At 43.8% G+C, this 19019-nt stretch overlaps 1 protein-coding gene across 2 annotated transcripts in view; it reads right to left on the reverse strand.

The window, feature by feature from the left end:
• MTOR (mechanistic target of rapamycin kinase) overlaps positions 1-19019 on the reverse strand; it is a 1008697-nt gene that overhangs the window by 146849 nt on the left and 842829 nt on the right. For both annotated transcript variants that reach the window (XM_085609875.1, XM_085609873.1), the window contains one exon: positions 5660-5834. In XM_085609875.1, the coding sequence (XP_085466001.1) occupies positions 5660-5834 (175 nt within the window). The remainder of the gene's footprint in view (positions 1-5659; positions 5835-19019) is intronic.

The raw sequence follows: 19019 nt of genomic DNA on the forward strand, positions 1-19019 counted from the left end.
CCTTGGGTTTAGGTTTCGGTGCCGAAAATGGTTTTTCGGCACTGTGGTGTGGCTGGCTAGATTCAGAGCTGCCTGAAGGCTTTGTGGGCTTTGGAGCAGGGCCCGGAGGCGGGGCTTCTGAAGTCTTGTCTCGGTGACGACTCAGACCCTGGGTAGGAGCGTCGACGTCAGTACTCACGCTCCGTTGACCTGGGGTAATCGCCTGGTCTTCTGAGTCCGAATCGTCACTGGCCTGTTCATCTCCTGTCTCTGGTTCCAGATCTTCGGTGCCTGCCTCGAAGATGTCTTCCGGCGCCAAAACTGTTGATCTGGACATTTCGTGACGTTGAGCCTGGCGATCACGTATAGTCTTCTTAGACCTGAAAGAGTCACAGACCTGGAAGTGTCAACTCTTGTGTTCTGGCGAGAGACAAAGGTTGTAGACCTCGTGGAGATCTGTGTGCGGGAATTTAGTCCCACACTTGCATTTTTTAAAAGGAGTCCTTTCCATATGCTGGTTGATGGCGCCGATCAGCCCAACGGTCCACATCGACTACCGGACGCGCCGAGAGAGATCGCGATCAAAACAATACCGTCGATCGGTGAGAGTTTTGCGCGTCGAGGGGGAATCGAAGAGACGTCGACCGACATCGCAGCAAATTACATCCGAACCCAATGGCGGAAAAAAAACAATCTAAGGATGGAGTCGATGCCCATGTGCACTACTAACCAAAGGAGGAGTCACCTATCTTGTGACTATAAAGACTTCTACAATAACAAAGTGCAAACATCTGAGCCCAACACCAGATGGCTATCTATGCAAAAGTATGCGATCTACAGCTCATATGCCTCGAACACAAAATAATTACAGCTGCATGGTGTAGGAAAGTGCCCATTTTTGACATTGTCACCCACAATTTTTGATTGGTAAATGACACAATATTCACAGAAGCGCAGTGCTTCTGCTATCCAGCTCCCCAGTGCCAAATCTTTTTCCCTAAAACTGTACAATTGTTCCCCCCAATTGGCAATACCTTCAGGACCCCTGCACGTCCCTAGTAAATGGTACCCCTGGTACCTAGGGCATGGATGCTAAAGAAGGTCCCCCAAGGGCTACAGCATGTTTTGTGGCACCCTAATGGACCCCTCATTACACTCAGGCAAACTGCCATTGCAGCGTGCATGACACAGTGCAGACAAAAGTGAAGACATGACATAGCATACCTCTGGTGTGCCGTGTTACAGACACTGCATGCAATATACATCACCCCTTACAGCAGGCCTTGCAGCCCTAAGGCAGGGTGCATTATGTTACATGTGAGGAAATATCTGCATGAGCAGATATTCCCCTTGTGATGTCCAAGTCGATTCTTGGACAGTGCCAGTGAACAGGGAAGCCATCTTGAGTATTTGTACTGGGCACTAGTGATTACAAGTTCCCCAGCTACATGATGACTTCACTAAAACCAAAGATGTTTGGTATCAAACATCTTGGAATAATTAAACTCACACTGATTCCATGGATGGATTTATTAATATATGCACCCAGAGGGTACCTTAGAGGTGGCCCTGAAAACCTACCAACCTCTAGTGTGCTGGCTGAATGGTGTAAACCAGTCTGCCACCAGACATGTTTCTGACCCTCTGCAGGTAAGAGCCCATGATCTCTGAGGGCAGACACAATGCCTGCTTCGGCATTAGGTGTTGTCACCTACTCCAAGCAGGATGGCTAATAAGCCTATCAAGGCATGAGACTTCAAAGACCTGTGCTGCCTTTGATATAGACCCAGGCTTCCCCCAGACAGAGAAAATGCAACTCCCTGCCCATGGCCCGTTTGGCACTAGGACAGGTGGGAAAATTAGCTAGTTAGGAGGCATGTTCACAATCAGGCCAGTTCCACCCTAAAAGTGGGCTAAACGATGTGAACACCAAAACTAGAATTCCACCATCTTGGTTTTTGGTAGAATTAGGTTCACTGGGTCAGGGTTATGCCCACTTCCCAAAGAACAATGGTCATATAGGGGATGTATTCACCCTAAAGGTGAGTATATCATTAGCTTCTATCCATCACGCCACTGAATGCCCCGAAATTGAGCATTTAGGTGGCAACCCTAATATCGTGAACTCAGAATTTGACGGACCCAGAAGAAGAGGACAAAGAAGAGCTGTGAGAACGATAACTGAAGACTTGCTGTAGACTTTGTGGTGCCAAACTCTGCCTGCCTGCACTAGTATCAACAATCGTGAAGAAACCAACTCGTCCTGCAGCTAAGCCTCTGCCAAGAACACAGATAGACTGCTAGCACTTCGCAAATTGCCAGCAATCCTCCTAGGAGTAGAGGAGCTACTCGTCTGCAGCCCGCAGGCATCAAAACAGCAGAGTACAGTCTATCCTGCTGCCGCTCCGTGGTCGTACCGGCGTGGCACCTGCCTAGGAAGAGGTCATTGTGCTCCAGAAGGTCAAATCTGTTTCCCCACGAAGTGAAAAGGGCGCCAGAATCAACCGGAGCCACCCAGCACCAATACCCAATCCAGACTCCAACGACACCGAGTATACGTCAAGGGACGTCAGCACTGCAGAGACCCACTTCCAGAGTGGCCTAGCTGTCCTGATTTGTGCACCCTCAACTGGCTAGAACGACAACTGCAAGGTCCTACGACGCAGCAGCCCAGCCGACCTAACCCCTCTGCACCAGAGCTCCCTGGCCCAGGTTCTCGAGAACCAACTTTGCTGCGTTGCTCCCAGGATCCTAGTGAACTGAGCCCCCTGTTGGGAGCTCCCGGACTTAACCGCAAGTACCCTTCTACAGCCTGGTTTTAGGTGGCCCACCTCTATCCTTCGGTGTAGCACGTAAGTCTACCAACCAGACAAGCACCTTCTGCACCCGGACGCTCTGCGACAGGTAAACTCTAACTGCAGGTGGTATTTTGAACCTTACTCCCCTACCACCATAAGTCCTGAAGGGACCTCCTGAAACGTACTGCAGGTACCTGTATGCCATATATATGTCTTTTTCACCCATAGAAAAGCATTATGTGTAAAGACACATTTAAGTGAACATTTTACTTACCTGTGAAAGTCGATATTTTACAAAGTACTTACTTGCTTATGAAGTTCTTGGTACAAAATGTATATAAAAATAAGAGTTATTTTTCTGAATTGGCTTCAGATTTATTGTTTGAGTATGTGTCTCATTTATTGCATCTGTGAGTACAACACATGTTTAGCACTACCCTCTGATAAGCCTAACCTGCTCGCCCACATTACCAAAAAAGAGAGCATTTAATATTATGATTTTTGCATCTGTAAACCAATAAGGGTTGCCTGTACTCTCTGCACAGTGTACCTTGTTTTGGTGCACTATATAGGGAGCCAGCTTCATACACAAAGAGAAAGCATTTTTGACTGTGGAAGCACACAACATCTGCCCAATCAAAACACGTACTCCTGGCTACCAACGTGTGAGTGGAGCCATATCCCCTCTCTGCAGTACTTCTGAAAGTACTTTTTTAGGTTGATCACATTATGTCAGGCGACAGCTGTGCCGGTAAGCCAGACCTGCAAAGGCCAGGTGACACATATTTTCAAAGAGAACTTTTGTAGGGCCAAGAACAATGGATGTGACTCGATCTGGAACCGCAAGTATGAGTAGTGACTTTGTACGTGCCTACTGTTATAAAGTATCAAATATAGGTGACAATCTGGTTGTTGGAACTTCAAATAGGATGTACAATTTCCAAGCCACTCTCAGCAGAACATCATAAGAAGGTAATTATACTTTTAAAAGGCAGTGGCCTCCATGGCAATCTAGTTGGACATGTAGGAGGGTGTGCTCCAAATGAAGCTTCTGAAGCCATGTTTCATCAAGTGTACGAGTCACTTTTTGAGAAAGTACCAGTGCCTGTCTCCTTGACGTGTGTCTATTAGCTGTGTGGGTCTAAGGAACAGAGTATGCCTCCTTCGCTGTGTTTCCTATGGGCTTAGCGTGAACTTTCTCATTGGAGGAATCCTCCTAGAGATAGATGTTAGAGGGGAATTTGATGACCAGCTCTAAACTGATAACCATGACAGGATAATTAGGTTTAACACAAAAGGAATCCCTATCTTCAGTGCTGAATGGTTTGAAATCTAGTGCATATACGTCAACCATCATGGTGACCCTCCATACACATTAGTCTCTTCAGAGATGATGACTACCATCATACCTCCTATGTTTCCAGAGATGGTAGGAATGTCCTGATTTGCGCTCAAACCTTCTTTTCCATGAACCATCTAGTAGGGGTGGAGTGGAGGGATGGCATTCAAAACTGGTCTCATCGGGCTTAGGAGGGTTTCAGGGTCATTAACATATTCTGGTAGGATTTCACTTCTGGCAGATTCCCTTTTCCCGCCAATGTAATCCCAAAACATTTCTGGCAACCTGGACACTACTTAATATTATTGCGGTAAAGGAGGCACACAATACACAAAAACAGGATCTACAAATTCCTCCCCAAAAAACTGAAATAGGCAACTCATGCCCAAAGATGTGAGGTAAAAGGATTTCTGACTGAATTTTATACCAAAACGTAGAAACTAGGCAGTACAACTTACACAGGGACAAATTACAAATGGGCCGCAAGTCCACTGTCAAGGTAGTGCCATCTGACATTGCAGGGCCAGTCTGGGAAGGTAGAAGGCACAGATCAAACCCTTTCATCGTTCGGCTGTCTGCCCATCTTCACATTTTCTTTCATTTTCTCATTTAAAAAAATACTATTTGGGAAAGTGTACAGAGTGCTGCCTTTTCATGGCCCGTTTTAAGGTTTAATTATTCTTTCTGAAAAGAGAAACAAAATAAAATGTACATTATATGGGAACTTCTAGTAATAATTAGAGTGGAGAATGTTCTCTCTTGCAAAGCACTCCAGTATCCCACTTAAAGGGAGAGCGATTGAGAGTTCATGAACATCAATGATGAACAGAATATATTATAACCTGGAGTGGCAGAGCAAAGGGGGAAGATTAGGGAAAAGGGTAAACTAGTCATTGAGAAGTGTATTTTTCTTAATTCCTTGTGAATAAAGATGTCACCATCAAGAAATTTCCACTAAGTAGAAAATATATTGATGATGTCTGTGGAGAAGTGTCATTATCACCTCCTACCACCATGATGATTATAGGTACACATCATTAAATAGCAAGGCTTAGGAGCAATATTAGGGAAGTAAAATAAAGTGTCAGCACTTTCCTTCAATGTTCTGCTTGACTGGGTCATGAGACCCAGCTCCTCCTCCTGCTAATCACAAACCTATAAGCCGAACTGGCCTGTTCTTAGTTGCGACTGACCATACTAATAGCGCAGACCAAGGTTCAGCATGGTAAAAGCATGCGGCATGAAGTGGTCCTTCCTACCTCGGTAAAAGAAGTATATATTTTTCAACAGTTTTACTTAGCCCCTGCCCTAATTATACCATTATAGACAAGCAAGCATGGTCCTGAATTTGATTTGTTCAATTTGACTCAGTTATGATCTTTGCACAGTTTCTTCTTCTCCTGCTCTATCTGATCTACTCTCAAGTCTATCTTGTTTGCACAACAGCATATCTGTTAAATTCAGAGGGCTACATCTCTCATAACTCATTGCTGGTACAGGCTACACAACTAACAGCAACAGGGTCAAAGTTCCAATTATTTACCCATTAGTGTAAGCTTCCGCGGCCTCTGTTTTGATGTGATGACCTGCAGCGATGGTGCTATGGACTGGATGCGTATGATTGGCTGGTTAGGATCGTATGTCCCTGGCACGGCCAGTTCTAGGTCCCGACACATGAGGAGTTTTGGTGAGACATACTGCAGTTCTAGTGATGTGAGCTGCAATTAAGAAAAGAAACAGCAATAAGATACATAACACTGCACTTTAAGTTAAATGTGAAACAACAACTAAACTTTGGAGCAAAATGTGACATAGGAAGAGCCACTGACATATGCTGCAACCATGTGAGGGGTTGCAAATGCCTAAAATATGCGAACCAATACAGAACGATAACTTACAGGTAACAATGTTCCCCTGCGGTATTAGCTCAGATTCAGAACATTAGAATAATTTCGGTCTGTCAGGTTTGAAATCAGAAATACCCAACATTTTTGATTTAGAAATTCAAAAATTGGAAAGGTGGTCCACTTTTCACTTTCTAAAACAGTTTTGGAATGGGAAATTAATGAAAAAAATAGTTAGCATTGCAGCGACTAGGGAAAGAAAATTCCCCACTTGAAATTTTAACGCAGGTGGAGGTTACTTTAGCTCAGGAAGCAAAGCTCAATTAAACATTTTACTTCAGTACTTTGTCATTAATTAGACTTGAATGGAGCAGTAATATGACTCTCGGGAGGAAATCCTCCCCACTGGAGAACAATTGTTACAGGCAAAATAATTTTCCATCTCCAGCAAGGGACCCTCCCTAGATTCCTAATCTTGAAATATTTTTCCGAGATGGACCTCTATCCTCTGGGTGGGTGGGGGCAAGAACTAGATGATCTTGATCAAACCAATTTTAAAAGGGAATAACTTGACAGCCTGAGAGGATGCCTCATGTCAGAATCCAATCAATGTGCACTAAAGGTGTGTATTGACAACCGAACTGCTACTTTACAAATTGGAGCCGAGAGGGCATTACAAAAGATTCTTCTGTCGAGAGCCTTTTTTTTACAGATAAGTTGTCAGAATTCACAACAATGCTCTGTCATTAAGTGACAATTCTAAGCACTCAAAAACACATCTGGAAACGACTGATGGCTGATTTATTTTAGTTCTCTCCAAGTGATATCTACTATCTACAGTCACATCGAAACATGTACATCCTGCCAAGATTATTTTGAAAAAATTATGCCATGTTGACAGATGGGCTTATATGAAAATACGAGTAAGCCAGAGGAACTACTAACTGGAAGAAAAACAAAGATCTTCAGTCGATAGTGCCTATAATCTACTAGACACCTAATAGATGCAACATTAAGAGACCTAATGGTATATAAGTGTTACTAACGGAACATATAAGATAAGCTAACTTTATTTAAAGTAATTGAGAAAGCATCAGCACTAAGTGTCAATCAAAACACTGCTCAGTTCCCACAAAGGTGTAGAGGCTGTAAGTGGAAAGATCTTGCTCGTTAATCCTTCAAGACAATCAAGATGTAGTTGTGTAAGGAGGACCCTCAATATGATGACACTATAGGATTATTTATTTATTGTTGTTGCAACTTCCAGGTTCTTTCTCTCTCCCTCCATCTCTCAAACTACATTATTTTGAAACCCCCATACACCACTGTCATTGTTTGTCACTGTACCAGGATTCCACAACTCCACCCATCTCCCCCTTACAATACTGCATTGAGAGAGAGAGAGAGAGAGAGAGAGAGAGAGAGAGAGAGAGAGAGAGAGAGAGAGAGAGAGAGAGAGAGAGAGAGAGAGAGAGAGAGAGAGAGAGAGAGAGAGAGAGAGAGAGAGAGAGAGAGAGAGAGAGAGAGAGAGAGAGAGAGAGAGAGAGAGAGAGAGAGAGAGAGAGAGAGAGAGAGCTACCACACGAGATTGGTTGGTTTCAAACGTCTTTAATCCAGCAGGTAAACCAGCAGCATTACAGCCTGCATAACACGTTTCAGTCCCAACGGACCTTAATCATATGCAAACGCGAGGAGCAGGTGCTAGGGGGACTTAAATACTTCACAAAGTCAGACAGAGAGGAAGGACAAGGTGTGGGTGCTTTCTTTCTCATTTTGTGAATCCTACTGGCATTCAATATGTGCAGTCCACGGTTTATTTTATATAGGACATGACTTGCCAATTTTAACAAACCACACTCTCAATAATGTCCTGCTACTGCACTCTTTTAGATATATTTTTCAAGTCGGAAAAGTCAATGTCCACAGTTTTGAATTTGTCAGGACATCAATGTCCATAATGCATTGCACCGGAACGAACTGCGTAAAGTGGGCGCGCACGCCACGAACGGCGTAAAGTAACTTAGCATTTAAAAAACCGTACAAATTCACTGAAAAAACCATAGGTTTCACACACGTTATAGTTAGGAATTAGCATTTAAAAAACCTTGCAAATTCACTGAAAAAACCATAGGTTTCACACAAGTTATAGTTAGCGGACATTTTACTGATAAAAAAACCCATTGAAATTCCCCCGTTATAGTTAGTGCAGGCAACTATAACTCACGCGACCGCAATCCTCTGCTGATGACATATGTGTCTTTATGAAAAAAAAAAAATTGTAATATATGTATAGCTAAAATTTAATGGAAGAAGACATGGGCAAATAAGTGTCTAAATACAGTATTAGCATCTGCAGAGGATTGCGGTCGCGTGAGTTATAGTTGCCTGCACTAACTATAACGGGGGAATTTCAATGGTTTTTTATCAGTAAAATGTCCGCTAACTATAACTTGTGTGAAACCTATGGTTTTTTCAGTGAATATATATATACACACACACATATATATATATATATATATATATATATATATATACACATACATATATACTCTCACCAATAGGAGAGTGCAGGACTATTTTAAAGCGCAGGTGGGGCAGTATCCTGATTATTACAGTGGCATCTGAAGAAGGCTTTGTAATCCGAAATGCATAATGCCTTAAGCTGTGTGATTAAAACGCTTCCGAAGTAACTCCCTGTGTGGCCTCCTCCTTTCTTGCCTGGAGGGGTTATGTATGTATATGTGTGTATATATATATATGATGATGTGAACAAGGGCGAGTGACGCCCGAAACGCGTCTTCAAAGGTTTTAAGAGCTGCAATAAATAATTTGCTGCCTTAAATCAGTGGTTCGTAGTTCCTTGGTGGCTGGGTCGGCTGAGACGAAGCTGCGAGCAGACGAAGGATCAGGTGTGTATATATATATATATATGTTGCATCTGACAAATGTCAGTATAAGGTTTCCTTTTAACAAATCAGAGATATTTATTGGTTAATTTTAATCTTATTTAATGAAATGAGGTTGTTTTTTAATCATGTCTGAATGCTAGGAGACAACACCTATATACTTTACATCAATGTATATATATCAATTGGTTTTAAATGTAATTTAGCATTGTAAAACGATTTTTAACATTGACTATTTTGCACATTTATGTAGTAATAATGTGAAACCAGTTAACATTTTAAGGTTTCATCTGTGTCTATAACCCAACTGAATTTCTGCGTGCATGTCACTTTAAGTTAAAAGTAAAAAAATGCAATTTAAGGTACCGTGAGATGTATGGGCGCGTCATGTGATCAAGGTCCTTCTGGGATCGAAACGCGTCATGCTGACTGTGTTTGCCGTGGCTGATTAAATCTTGGATGGTAACACAATTCCTGTGGTCTGCACTCTGGTTTTTGACAGCGAAAACGACGACTGTTTACGGAGACAAGGCGATATATATATATATATATATATGTAGATAAATATATATATATATATATATACACACACACATATATATATATATATATATCCTCGCTCAATCTCCACTTCAAACGAAGCACTCTCGGACGGGTGCGGTAGTGGAGCCCGCTACAATCTTTGAACAGTCTGACAGAACATTTATCAATGTTCATTAATCATTTCTTGTTTTCTTTTGTAATACAACTTCAATCGTACATCAAAGACACTAAGGACTTTTTGAATAAAGTTTCTAAAGTAAAATTACCTACCTATCTGCTAATGGTACTAGACATCACAAGCTTATATACTTGTATAGATCATAAGCATGGTGTAAAGGCGGCACAGTTTTATCTTGAGAAACGTCAGCTACGCTATTTTGAACACAATCAAATGGTGATAGAGTTTTTGGAGTTTTGTTTAATGAATAACATTTTTCTGTTTGAAAACCAACATTTCAGACAAAAATCTGGTACAGCGATGGGCACCTGCTTTGCCCCCAGTTATGCGAATCTATTCGTTGGCTGGTGGGAGGAGCAGGTGCCCAAAACCTATACAGGTCAGAGTAGTGGTAAAGTGGTGGAGTGGTATCGATATATCGATGACCTGTTCATTGTGTGGCAAGGGACAGTGGACTCGGCTCTCGGATATATCGATGTCCTCAATAATAATCAGCTTAATTTACACTTCTCGGGCACAGTAAGTCCGGTGGCAGTGAACTACCTGGACCTGAGGGTGTTCATTGAGGATGGAAATATGCACACTGCACTGTATCGTAAATCTACAGCAGGCAACTCCACTTTATTTGCCACAAGTAACCATCCACCAAAACTCATTCAAAGTATCCCATATGGCGAACTTCTCAGATTAAAAAGGAATAGTTCTAGAGAGAATGACTTTAAGGCGGCTGCCACAGAGTGTATAGCTAGATTCGTTGTGAGAGGATACGAACCTGAAACCTTAGATGAAACCTTGCAGAAGGTAAGAAAGATCCCAAGAGACAGACTTCTGATGGATAAAGATAAACAAAACGAAAAAAACGGTAAGGGTAAATTCCGGATGGTTACCCCTTACTCCTCAGAGGCAAACTATTTAAAACACATGCTGAGAAAAAAATGGCATATCTTGAAAACAGACAGTGTTATCTGTGAAGACATTCCGGCTTATCCTCTAGTGACTTTTAAGAAAGCTAGATCACTACGGGAAATGCTGGTAAAAAGCCATTTAGAGAAAGTCCCAGAACGAACAAACACCTTAAAAGAAATGAAGGGATTTTTCCCTTGTAGTAGATGCAAAGCATGCTTAAACAGTAGAACAGTCCTTTCATACAAGATACCAGATACAGGGAAGACAAGAGAAATAACTAAGTTTTTAACATGTAGTACACCTTATGCGGTGTATTGTTTAGTGTGTCCATGTGGGCTACGCTATATAGGTAGTACCATACATCAATTGAACATTAGGATTTTGGAACACCTAAGAGCCATAGACAAAGTAGATGCCGCATATCCTGTGGCACGTCATTTTGCAGAATATCATCAAGGTGACAGAAATCAACTACAATACTTTGGCTTGGATTATGTTCCAATGAATGTTCGTGGTGGGAACAGAATACGGAAATTACGGAGACTTGAGTCAAGATACATTATAGATCTGCTTACGAAATATCCGAGAGGATTGAATAGTGGGGAAGAATTGGCTGTTCATATAGGTCCATAGGTCACACTAACTTTTTGAAACTCTTTGGAAATTTTTTGGGGGATGAGAACACATGTGATTTGAAATATGAATTATGTTGATTTGGAGCGTAATATGAAGGGACGAATGCCGATCCACGGCGAGATTTAATAGTTGCATAGTACGAATAGGCCGATACACGGCTTAATGTATGTTAAATTGATTCTTTAACATGTATTTATTTATAATCATGTTACAAAGAAACAAATGGTTAATGAAATTTTCATGCAAACTGTAGTAATATGCACCATTTCAAAATGGCACTCACGATAGTAAGTGAATACTAGTCCCTTCTTGATTTCTAAGCTCCATCAGAATGCTTTTTTAAACATGCCTCCTTCTGTGTGTCATGAACACAGAAGAAGGCTTTTCGCCGAAACGCGTTTGTTTGCTGTTGGTCGTTGATTAAAGAACATTTCAAATGCCCCCCGAGAGTGCGATATTTCTTCACGAACGAGGGAATTGAGCAGTAATATATATATATATGCGTGTGTGTATACATATATTACCTACTGGCGGTCGCCAGCAGGTGGTTATAGTTAGGACCTATGATTCATGGCAAGTTCTGTCTTAATAAAGCAATGGAAATATTCTTCTGCCTGAGGCTTCCTTTCACCAGGGCTAACCTTTTGGATTTGTATTTGAGCGGCTATAGTCCAGCCGCGAAGGGGAGCCCACTGTGGAAAAACGGACCTGTGCTTGTTCCAAGTCGGTGACCGCACACAAGGGAGGCAGTGTCCTGGGACTGAACTACAAAGCAGGGCACAGTGCAGTACGTGACAGCGCTTCAACCCACTGGGGTTTTTAAGACTTTAATTTTCTGCCCAGTTTGATGGACTCACTTGAGATAAATCTCCTCGCACTACAGATCCCAGAAGGCTTTGAGAGCCACGCCCACTGGGGCAGGACCTTGGAAGATAAAAATGTGCGAGGCATCACATCGAGCTGGATGCAGTTTACGAGCCATTGAAAAAGGGAACCGGAGTTCCCGAAACGCGTCTGGCGGTTGAGAACATTGAAGCTTATGTTCAAGCTGCACTTTGCTGGCAAGTTCTGTCTCAATAAAGCAATGGAAATATTCATCTAGCTGAGGCTTCCTTTCACCAGGGATAACCTTTTGGATTTGTATTTGAGCGGCTATAGTTCAGCCGCGAAGGGGAGCCCGCTGTTGAAAAACGGACCTGTGCTTGTTCCAAGTCAGTGACAGCACACAGGGAGGTAGTGTCCTGGGACTGAAGTACAAAGCAGGGCACAGTGCAGTACGCGACAGCGCTTCAACCCACTGGGGTTTTTAAGACTTTAATTTTCTGCCCAGTTTGATGGACTCACTTGAGATAAATCTCCTCGCACTACAGATCCCAGAAGGCTTTGAGAGCCACGCCCACTGGGGCAGGACCTTGGAAGATAAAAATGTGCGAGGCATCACATCGAGCTGGATGCAGTTTACGAGCCATTGAAAAAGGAACCGGAGTTCCCGAAACGCGTCTGGCGGTTGAGCACATTGAAGCTTATGTTCATGCTGCACTTTGCTGGCAAGTTCTGTCTCAATAAAGCAATGGAAATATTCATCTGCCTGAGGCTTCCTTTCACCAGGGCTAGCCTTTTGGAGAGATAGATATATATATATATATATATATACACACATATATGGAAGATGCTACTTACCAGTATGCATCTGTTCTTGGCATGTAGAGCTGCAGAGTTGTACACTTGCATAGATCACCATCTGGTGGTGGGCTCAGATGTTTGCATGTTTTTGTCTTCGAAGAAGTCTTCTAGTCACGAGGTTGGTGACTCCTCCTTCGGTCGACAGTGCGCATGGGCATCGGCTCCATCGTTGGATTGTTTTTGCCACATAGGGTTAGATGGAGTAGTGAGAAGTAGAAAGATGTCCATGCGTGATGTATCTAAGTAAGATAATACTGGAACAGATAGAGGTATCCGGGGAGGCGGGTGGCGTGTACAACTCTGCAGCTCTACATGCCAAGAACAAATGCATACTGGTAAGTAGTATTTTCCTTTCGAGGCATATTAGCTGCAGATTGCAAACTTTTGTATCGACTATACAGCTGTTACCTCTTTAGCGCTGGCTACCTGTATCTATTGCAGTAGTTTGAAATAGTGTTTTTAATACAGCTTGGCCCACACTAGCCTGTTGTTTTTTCTGCACATATACACAATAGTGTCTTGTGAAGGCGTGTGGTGTAGCCCAAGTTGTTGCTTTACATATGTCATCTAGGGGAATGTTCCCAAAGAATGCCATAGAAGCCCCTAGTTTGCGTGTAGAATGAGCACTCGGGGCAATGGTTAATGTGCGTTTGGCTTTGATGTAGCATATTTGTATGCATTTTACAATCCACCTAGCAATACCTGTTTTGGATATAGAATTACCTTTATGAGGTGGGGAGAAAGCCACAAAAAGTTGTTTGGTTTTCCTAAAGCATTTTGTTCTTTCAATGTAGTAGAGTATTGCTCTTTTAACATCTAAGGTGTGTAGACCTCTTTCTGCCACTGTGTCTGGTTGAGGAAAAAATACTGGGAGTTCAACAGACTAGTTCAGACGGAAGGCAGATACTACTTTGGGTAAAACATTTGGGTTAGTTCTAAGAACCACTTTGTTATGATGGATTTGTAAAAATGGTTCTTCTATGGTTAATGCCTGGAGTTCACTCACTCTTCTGAGAGATGTGATAGCAACGAAAAAGGCTACTTTCCAAGTGAGGAACTGTAGTTCACATTTGTGGAGAGGTTCAAAAAGAGAACCCATTAGTCTGGTAAGTACTACATTAAGGTTCCACACCAGAGATGGAGGAGCTCTTGGTGGAATTATTCTTTCAAGTCCTTCCATAAAAGCTTTGATAGCGGCTATGCTACAATGTGAATCTGCTATCGACCCTGATATTCAGGGTCCTGTAACACCTGTGCAATCGATTAATAAAATATGTTTTTTTTTAAAAAAAGCTTTGATACCGGGAACTCTAAACAAAGACAAATGTTGTCTGTTTTGTGGGTAGGCCGTTATGGCGGCTAGATGTAACCTAATAGATCTATACGCTAGGTTACATTGTTGTAGATGCAAGAAGTAACAGATGATGTTCTGAATGGAAGCATCTAGTGGGTTGATATTGTTGTGTGTACAATAAATGATGAATCTCACCCATTTTGCCGCATAGCATGCCGTTGTTGTAGGGCGTCTAGTCTCTTTGATAATGTTCAAACAGTCTGGCGGGAGATTAAGGTAGCCAAACTCTAAGATTTTAGGAGCCAGATCGCAAGGTTGAGTTGATTGGGATCTGGGTGCTTTATCTCTCTATGGTTCTGAGTAAGAAGTTTGGGTGAGAGGTGTAGCTTTTGATGTGGTATTACTGATAGTTCTAATAGAGTTGTGAACCGTGGTTGTCTTGCCCATGCTGGAGCAACTAGGATCATTGCGAGTAAATGCTGTTTGAGTTTCCTCACCACTAACGGAATGAGTGGGAGAGGCGGAAAAGCGTAAGCAAATTTGCCTGACCAATTTATCCATAGCGCATTGCCTTTGGACAATGGGTGTGGATACCTGGATGCGAAGTTTGGACATTTAGCGTTTTGGTGTGTGGCAAACTGATCTATTTCTGGGTGTCTCCATATTCGCAAGAATGGAAGAACTTGAGGATGAAGTTCCCATTCATGGATCTGTTGTGCCTGATGGCTGAGCAGATCCGCAATCTGATTGTGTACCCCTGGTAGATGTTCTGCCAGGAGGTATATCTTTTGCAGAATGGCCCATTTCCATATGCTTTGCGCTAGGTGTGATAGCTGTAGGGAGTGTGTCCCCCCCTTGCTTTTGTATGTAATACATTGCTGTCATGTTGTCTGTACGGATCAGGGCAGCTTTGCCTAGAAGGTGCAGTTGAAAAGATTTCAACGCTAGGAAGATTGCTAACAATTCCAGGTAGTTGATGTGAAATGGTTTTTGTTGGCGGGTCCAGATACCTTGAACAGTATGGGTTTGAAGATGAGCTCCCCAACCGGTGAGCGATGCGTCTGTTGTTAGCACTATCTCCCCAACCGGTGAGCGATGCGTCTGTTGTTAGCACTATCTCCCCAACCGGTGAGCGATGCGTCTGTTGTTAGCACTATCTGTGGGACTGGTTTCAGGAACGACCGCCCTTTGGAAAGGTTTTGTGTGTCCCACCATTGCAGAGAGCGATGGGTGGGGTCGTCCACCGACACCAGATCTGTTAGCTGACCTTGAGCCTGGATCCACTGTCATGCTAGGCATTCTTGTAATGGACGCATTTGTAGTCTTGCATGAGGAACAAGAAAACTGCAAGAGGCCTCATCCCTATTAGTTGCATGAACACTCGTGCTGGTAGTGAGTGTTGTGGCTGAAATCTTTGAACTAGCGCCTGTATAGCACTTATCCTGATTGGGTTGGGATATGCTAGAGCTGTGGAAGTGTTTACTATAGCTCCTAGATATTGTTGTATTCTGGACGGTTGGAGATGGGATTTGCCCAGATTTACTGTGAATACCAGACTGTGAAGCAGTTGTATTGTACGGAGTGTGTGTTGAACACAGCTGTTGTGTGATTTTGCTTTTATAAGCCAGTCGTCCAGATAAGGGAAGACATTAATCTGCTGTCTTCTCAAATGGGCTGCAATCACTGCGAGGCACTTAGTGAAAACTCTGGGTGCCGTGGTAACTCCGAATGGTAGGTAGTGTTGGCCATCTACATCAAACCTGAGATATTTCCTGTGAGCTGGATGAATGGGAATGTGGAAGTAGGCGTCCTTTAGATCTAGAGTGGAGAGAAAGTCGCCTTGCTGGAGTAGTGAAGCTCTTGTTGTAAAGTGACCATGTGGAAGTGGTCTGATTGGATATAGAAGTTGAGCAGTCTGAGGTTCAGTATTGTCCTGAGAGAGCCGTCCTTTTTTGGAATTAGGAAATAAAGGGAATAGACCCCTGTGCCTTGATGAGGCAAGGGAACCGGCTCTATTGCATGTTTTTGTAATAGTGTAAGAACCTCCTGTTTGAGAAGCGTCAGGTGCTCTGATGACACTGGACGCTGTTTGGGAGGAATGTTGGGAGGGGTAGAAGTAAGTTCCAGGCAATACCCATACTGAATAATTTGTCTTACCCACTTGTCTGTTGTGATGGAATTCCAGACAGGCAGGAACTGTGAGAGACGTCCCCCGACAGGAGTGGGATGATCGGGGGAAGTGCAGGGAAGTCACTGTTTGGTATTAGGGGAGTTGCGGGTGTTATTACCCCTGCCTCTACCCTTGTTGTAGTTCCCCCTGTAACGTCCTCTAGTGTATCCTCTGGAAAAGGAGCCCTGGTTGGGACTTTTGTAGGATGAGGACGTGTGTTCTGGTGCATTTGTTTTGGAACCTGCTCTATAGAAGGAATTTCGAAAGGAGCCCCTGGTAGAGGGTGACTGTAGGGCTCCCATATACTTGGCAGTCTCTGTGTCCTTTTTTATCTTTTCCAAAGATGTGTCCACTGCAGAGCCAAAGAGGTGCTCATGGTCAAAAGGCTGATTAAGGATGGTATTTTGTACCTATTGTTTAAAACCAGATGCCCTGAGCCAGGCATGTATTTACTGCGCGGGACGCAGTGTCTGCTGCGTCAAGCGCGCATTTGATGGATGTATTAGTGATTAGTTTGCCTTCTTGAATAAGGTCATTGGCTTTGTCCTTATATTGTTGAGGTAGGTGTTGAATGAGCTTTTCCAGCTCATCATAGTGGGCCCTGTCATACCTTGCCAGAAGGGCTTGTGTGTCGGCTATTTTCCAGGAGTTTGCAGCTTGAGACGCTATACGTTTGCCTGATGCGTCTAATAATTTAGATTCTTTGTCAGGAGGTGGTGTGTCACCTGAGCCCTGAGAGTTTGCTCTGTTGCGCGCATTGGCTACAACCAGGGAATCTAAAGGAAGTTGACCTTTGATGTATATGGGGTCAGTAGGAGCTGTCTTGTATTTCTTATCTATTCTGGGGTTAAGAACCCTAGCTCTAACTGGGTCTTTGAACACCTCAGGAGCGTGTCTAAGAAGACCTTTTAGCATTGGTAAGACATGAGCAGATTTTTTTGGCTGGTGAAACGTTTCTAGAAGGAAATCCTCTTCTACAGGGTCTGAGTGTAGTTTGACTCCATGGTATGTTGCGGTCCTATTAATTAGTTGGGCAAAACCCACATTGTCATCTGGCGGAGATGGTTTTGAGGGGTAGAAGTCCGGATCATTATTTAGATCAGGATCAGTATTATAGTCATGCCATGGGTCTGGATCCTGTGGTGGATCATCAGGATCCTCAGTGTCTAATGGTACTATATCTTCATCTTCTTGCCGATCCCCATGTGCATCGTCACTATCCTCTGGTTGTGGAGAATGTGCTGGAGAAAAGAGTAAATTAGGGTTAATTGGTGGAGGGGGTGAAGGTGGTGGTGAAGTATTAGTAGCTATGTGTAATTTCTTTAGAGGAACTGGTGCATGTGGTAAATGTGGTTTCCACTTTGTAGGTAGCTTGGTAACTATATGACCAGTCTTTGGATGAATTAAGATGGTGGTTTGCTTTGGATCGGGGAGAAAAAGTTCTTTGGAATCGATAGTTTTCTTTGGTGTGCAAGATTTCTCCTTGGAAACTGGTCTTGGCTGTTTAGTGACAGCGTTCGGTATAGAAGCTTTCCCTGGCTCCAACGAGACCTTCGGTGCGGGTTGTTTCGGCTCCGGAGGTGTTTGTTTGGGAGACTTAGTTATGGGAGGCTTGTCCTTTAATGTTTTCGGCTCCGAGGTTTTCAGTGTCGAAGTCTTTTCTGTGTGCTTCGGTGCCGAGGTCTTATCCGGCTGCTTCGGTGCCGAGGTCTTATCCAGCCGTTTCGGTGCCGAGGGGTCTTTTGCCAGTTTCGGTGCCGAATGTTTTTCCTGTGCCAACGGAGAAGGGCGCGGCATCTCGGACGACTTATCTTTCGGTGCCGAAGATGGCTTTTCGGGACCGGGTGTCTGGCTCGAGCCGGAAGGCTTTTCTTTGTCCTTCGGCACCGGGCCCGGATGCGCGGCGCTCAAAGTCTTTCTACGATGTGGACCTGAGCTCGGAGGCGAAGGTGTCACCGGAGCCTTTGTTATGGGCTTGGGTGGGGTGGGGGTCTCGGTACTCACGTCCCTTTGAGCCGGGGTGATGTCATCTTCGGCGTCGGAGATGTCTGCTTCGGAGTCCGGGACCAGTTCTTCCTGTTCTCGTTCCGGAAGGCTATCGGGACCTGGGTGGCAGATGTCCGGAATGGAACCTGTGCTTCGGGACATCTCGTGGCATCGAGCTAGACGATCCCGGATGGTCTTCTTGGACTTGAAGGATAGATCAGCCTCACAGTCGTCCTCTCGATGTTCTGGAGAGAGGCACAGATTACAAACAGGATGGAGGTCAGAGTGTCCGCATTTAGCACCACACTGGGGACATTTCTTAAAGGGAGTCCGTTACATCGACATCCGTCTTTACCGGCGCGGGTAGGCCCAGCGGCGAGCGTCGAAGTTCGCAGGCGTCAAAGTTTTTCGAAAGTTGCAGCCGAGGGTGCGCGTTGAAAGGAACGCAATCGAGACAATACCGTCGGTTAGCTGTGATTGCGCGTCGAAAGGGGGTTTGATAACGAAACCGACCTGGAGCGCAGCAAGTCACATCCGAACCCGATGGCGGAAAAAAACAATCTAACAATGGAGCCGATGCCCATGCGCACTGTCGACCGAAGGAGTCACCAACCTCGTGACTACAAGACTTCTTCGAAGACAAAAACAACATGCAAACATCTGAGCCCAACACCAGATGGCGATCTATGCAAAAGTGTACAATCTGCAGCTCATATGCCTCAAACATATATATATATATATATATATAAATATATAT

This window comes from Triturus cristatus, chromosome 1_2 (assembly GCF_964204655.1).
Source record: "Triturus cristatus chromosome 1_2, aTriCri1.1, whole genome shotgun sequence".
Taxonomy (NCBI): Eukaryota; Metazoa; Chordata; class Amphibia; order Caudata; family Salamandridae; genus Triturus; species Triturus cristatus.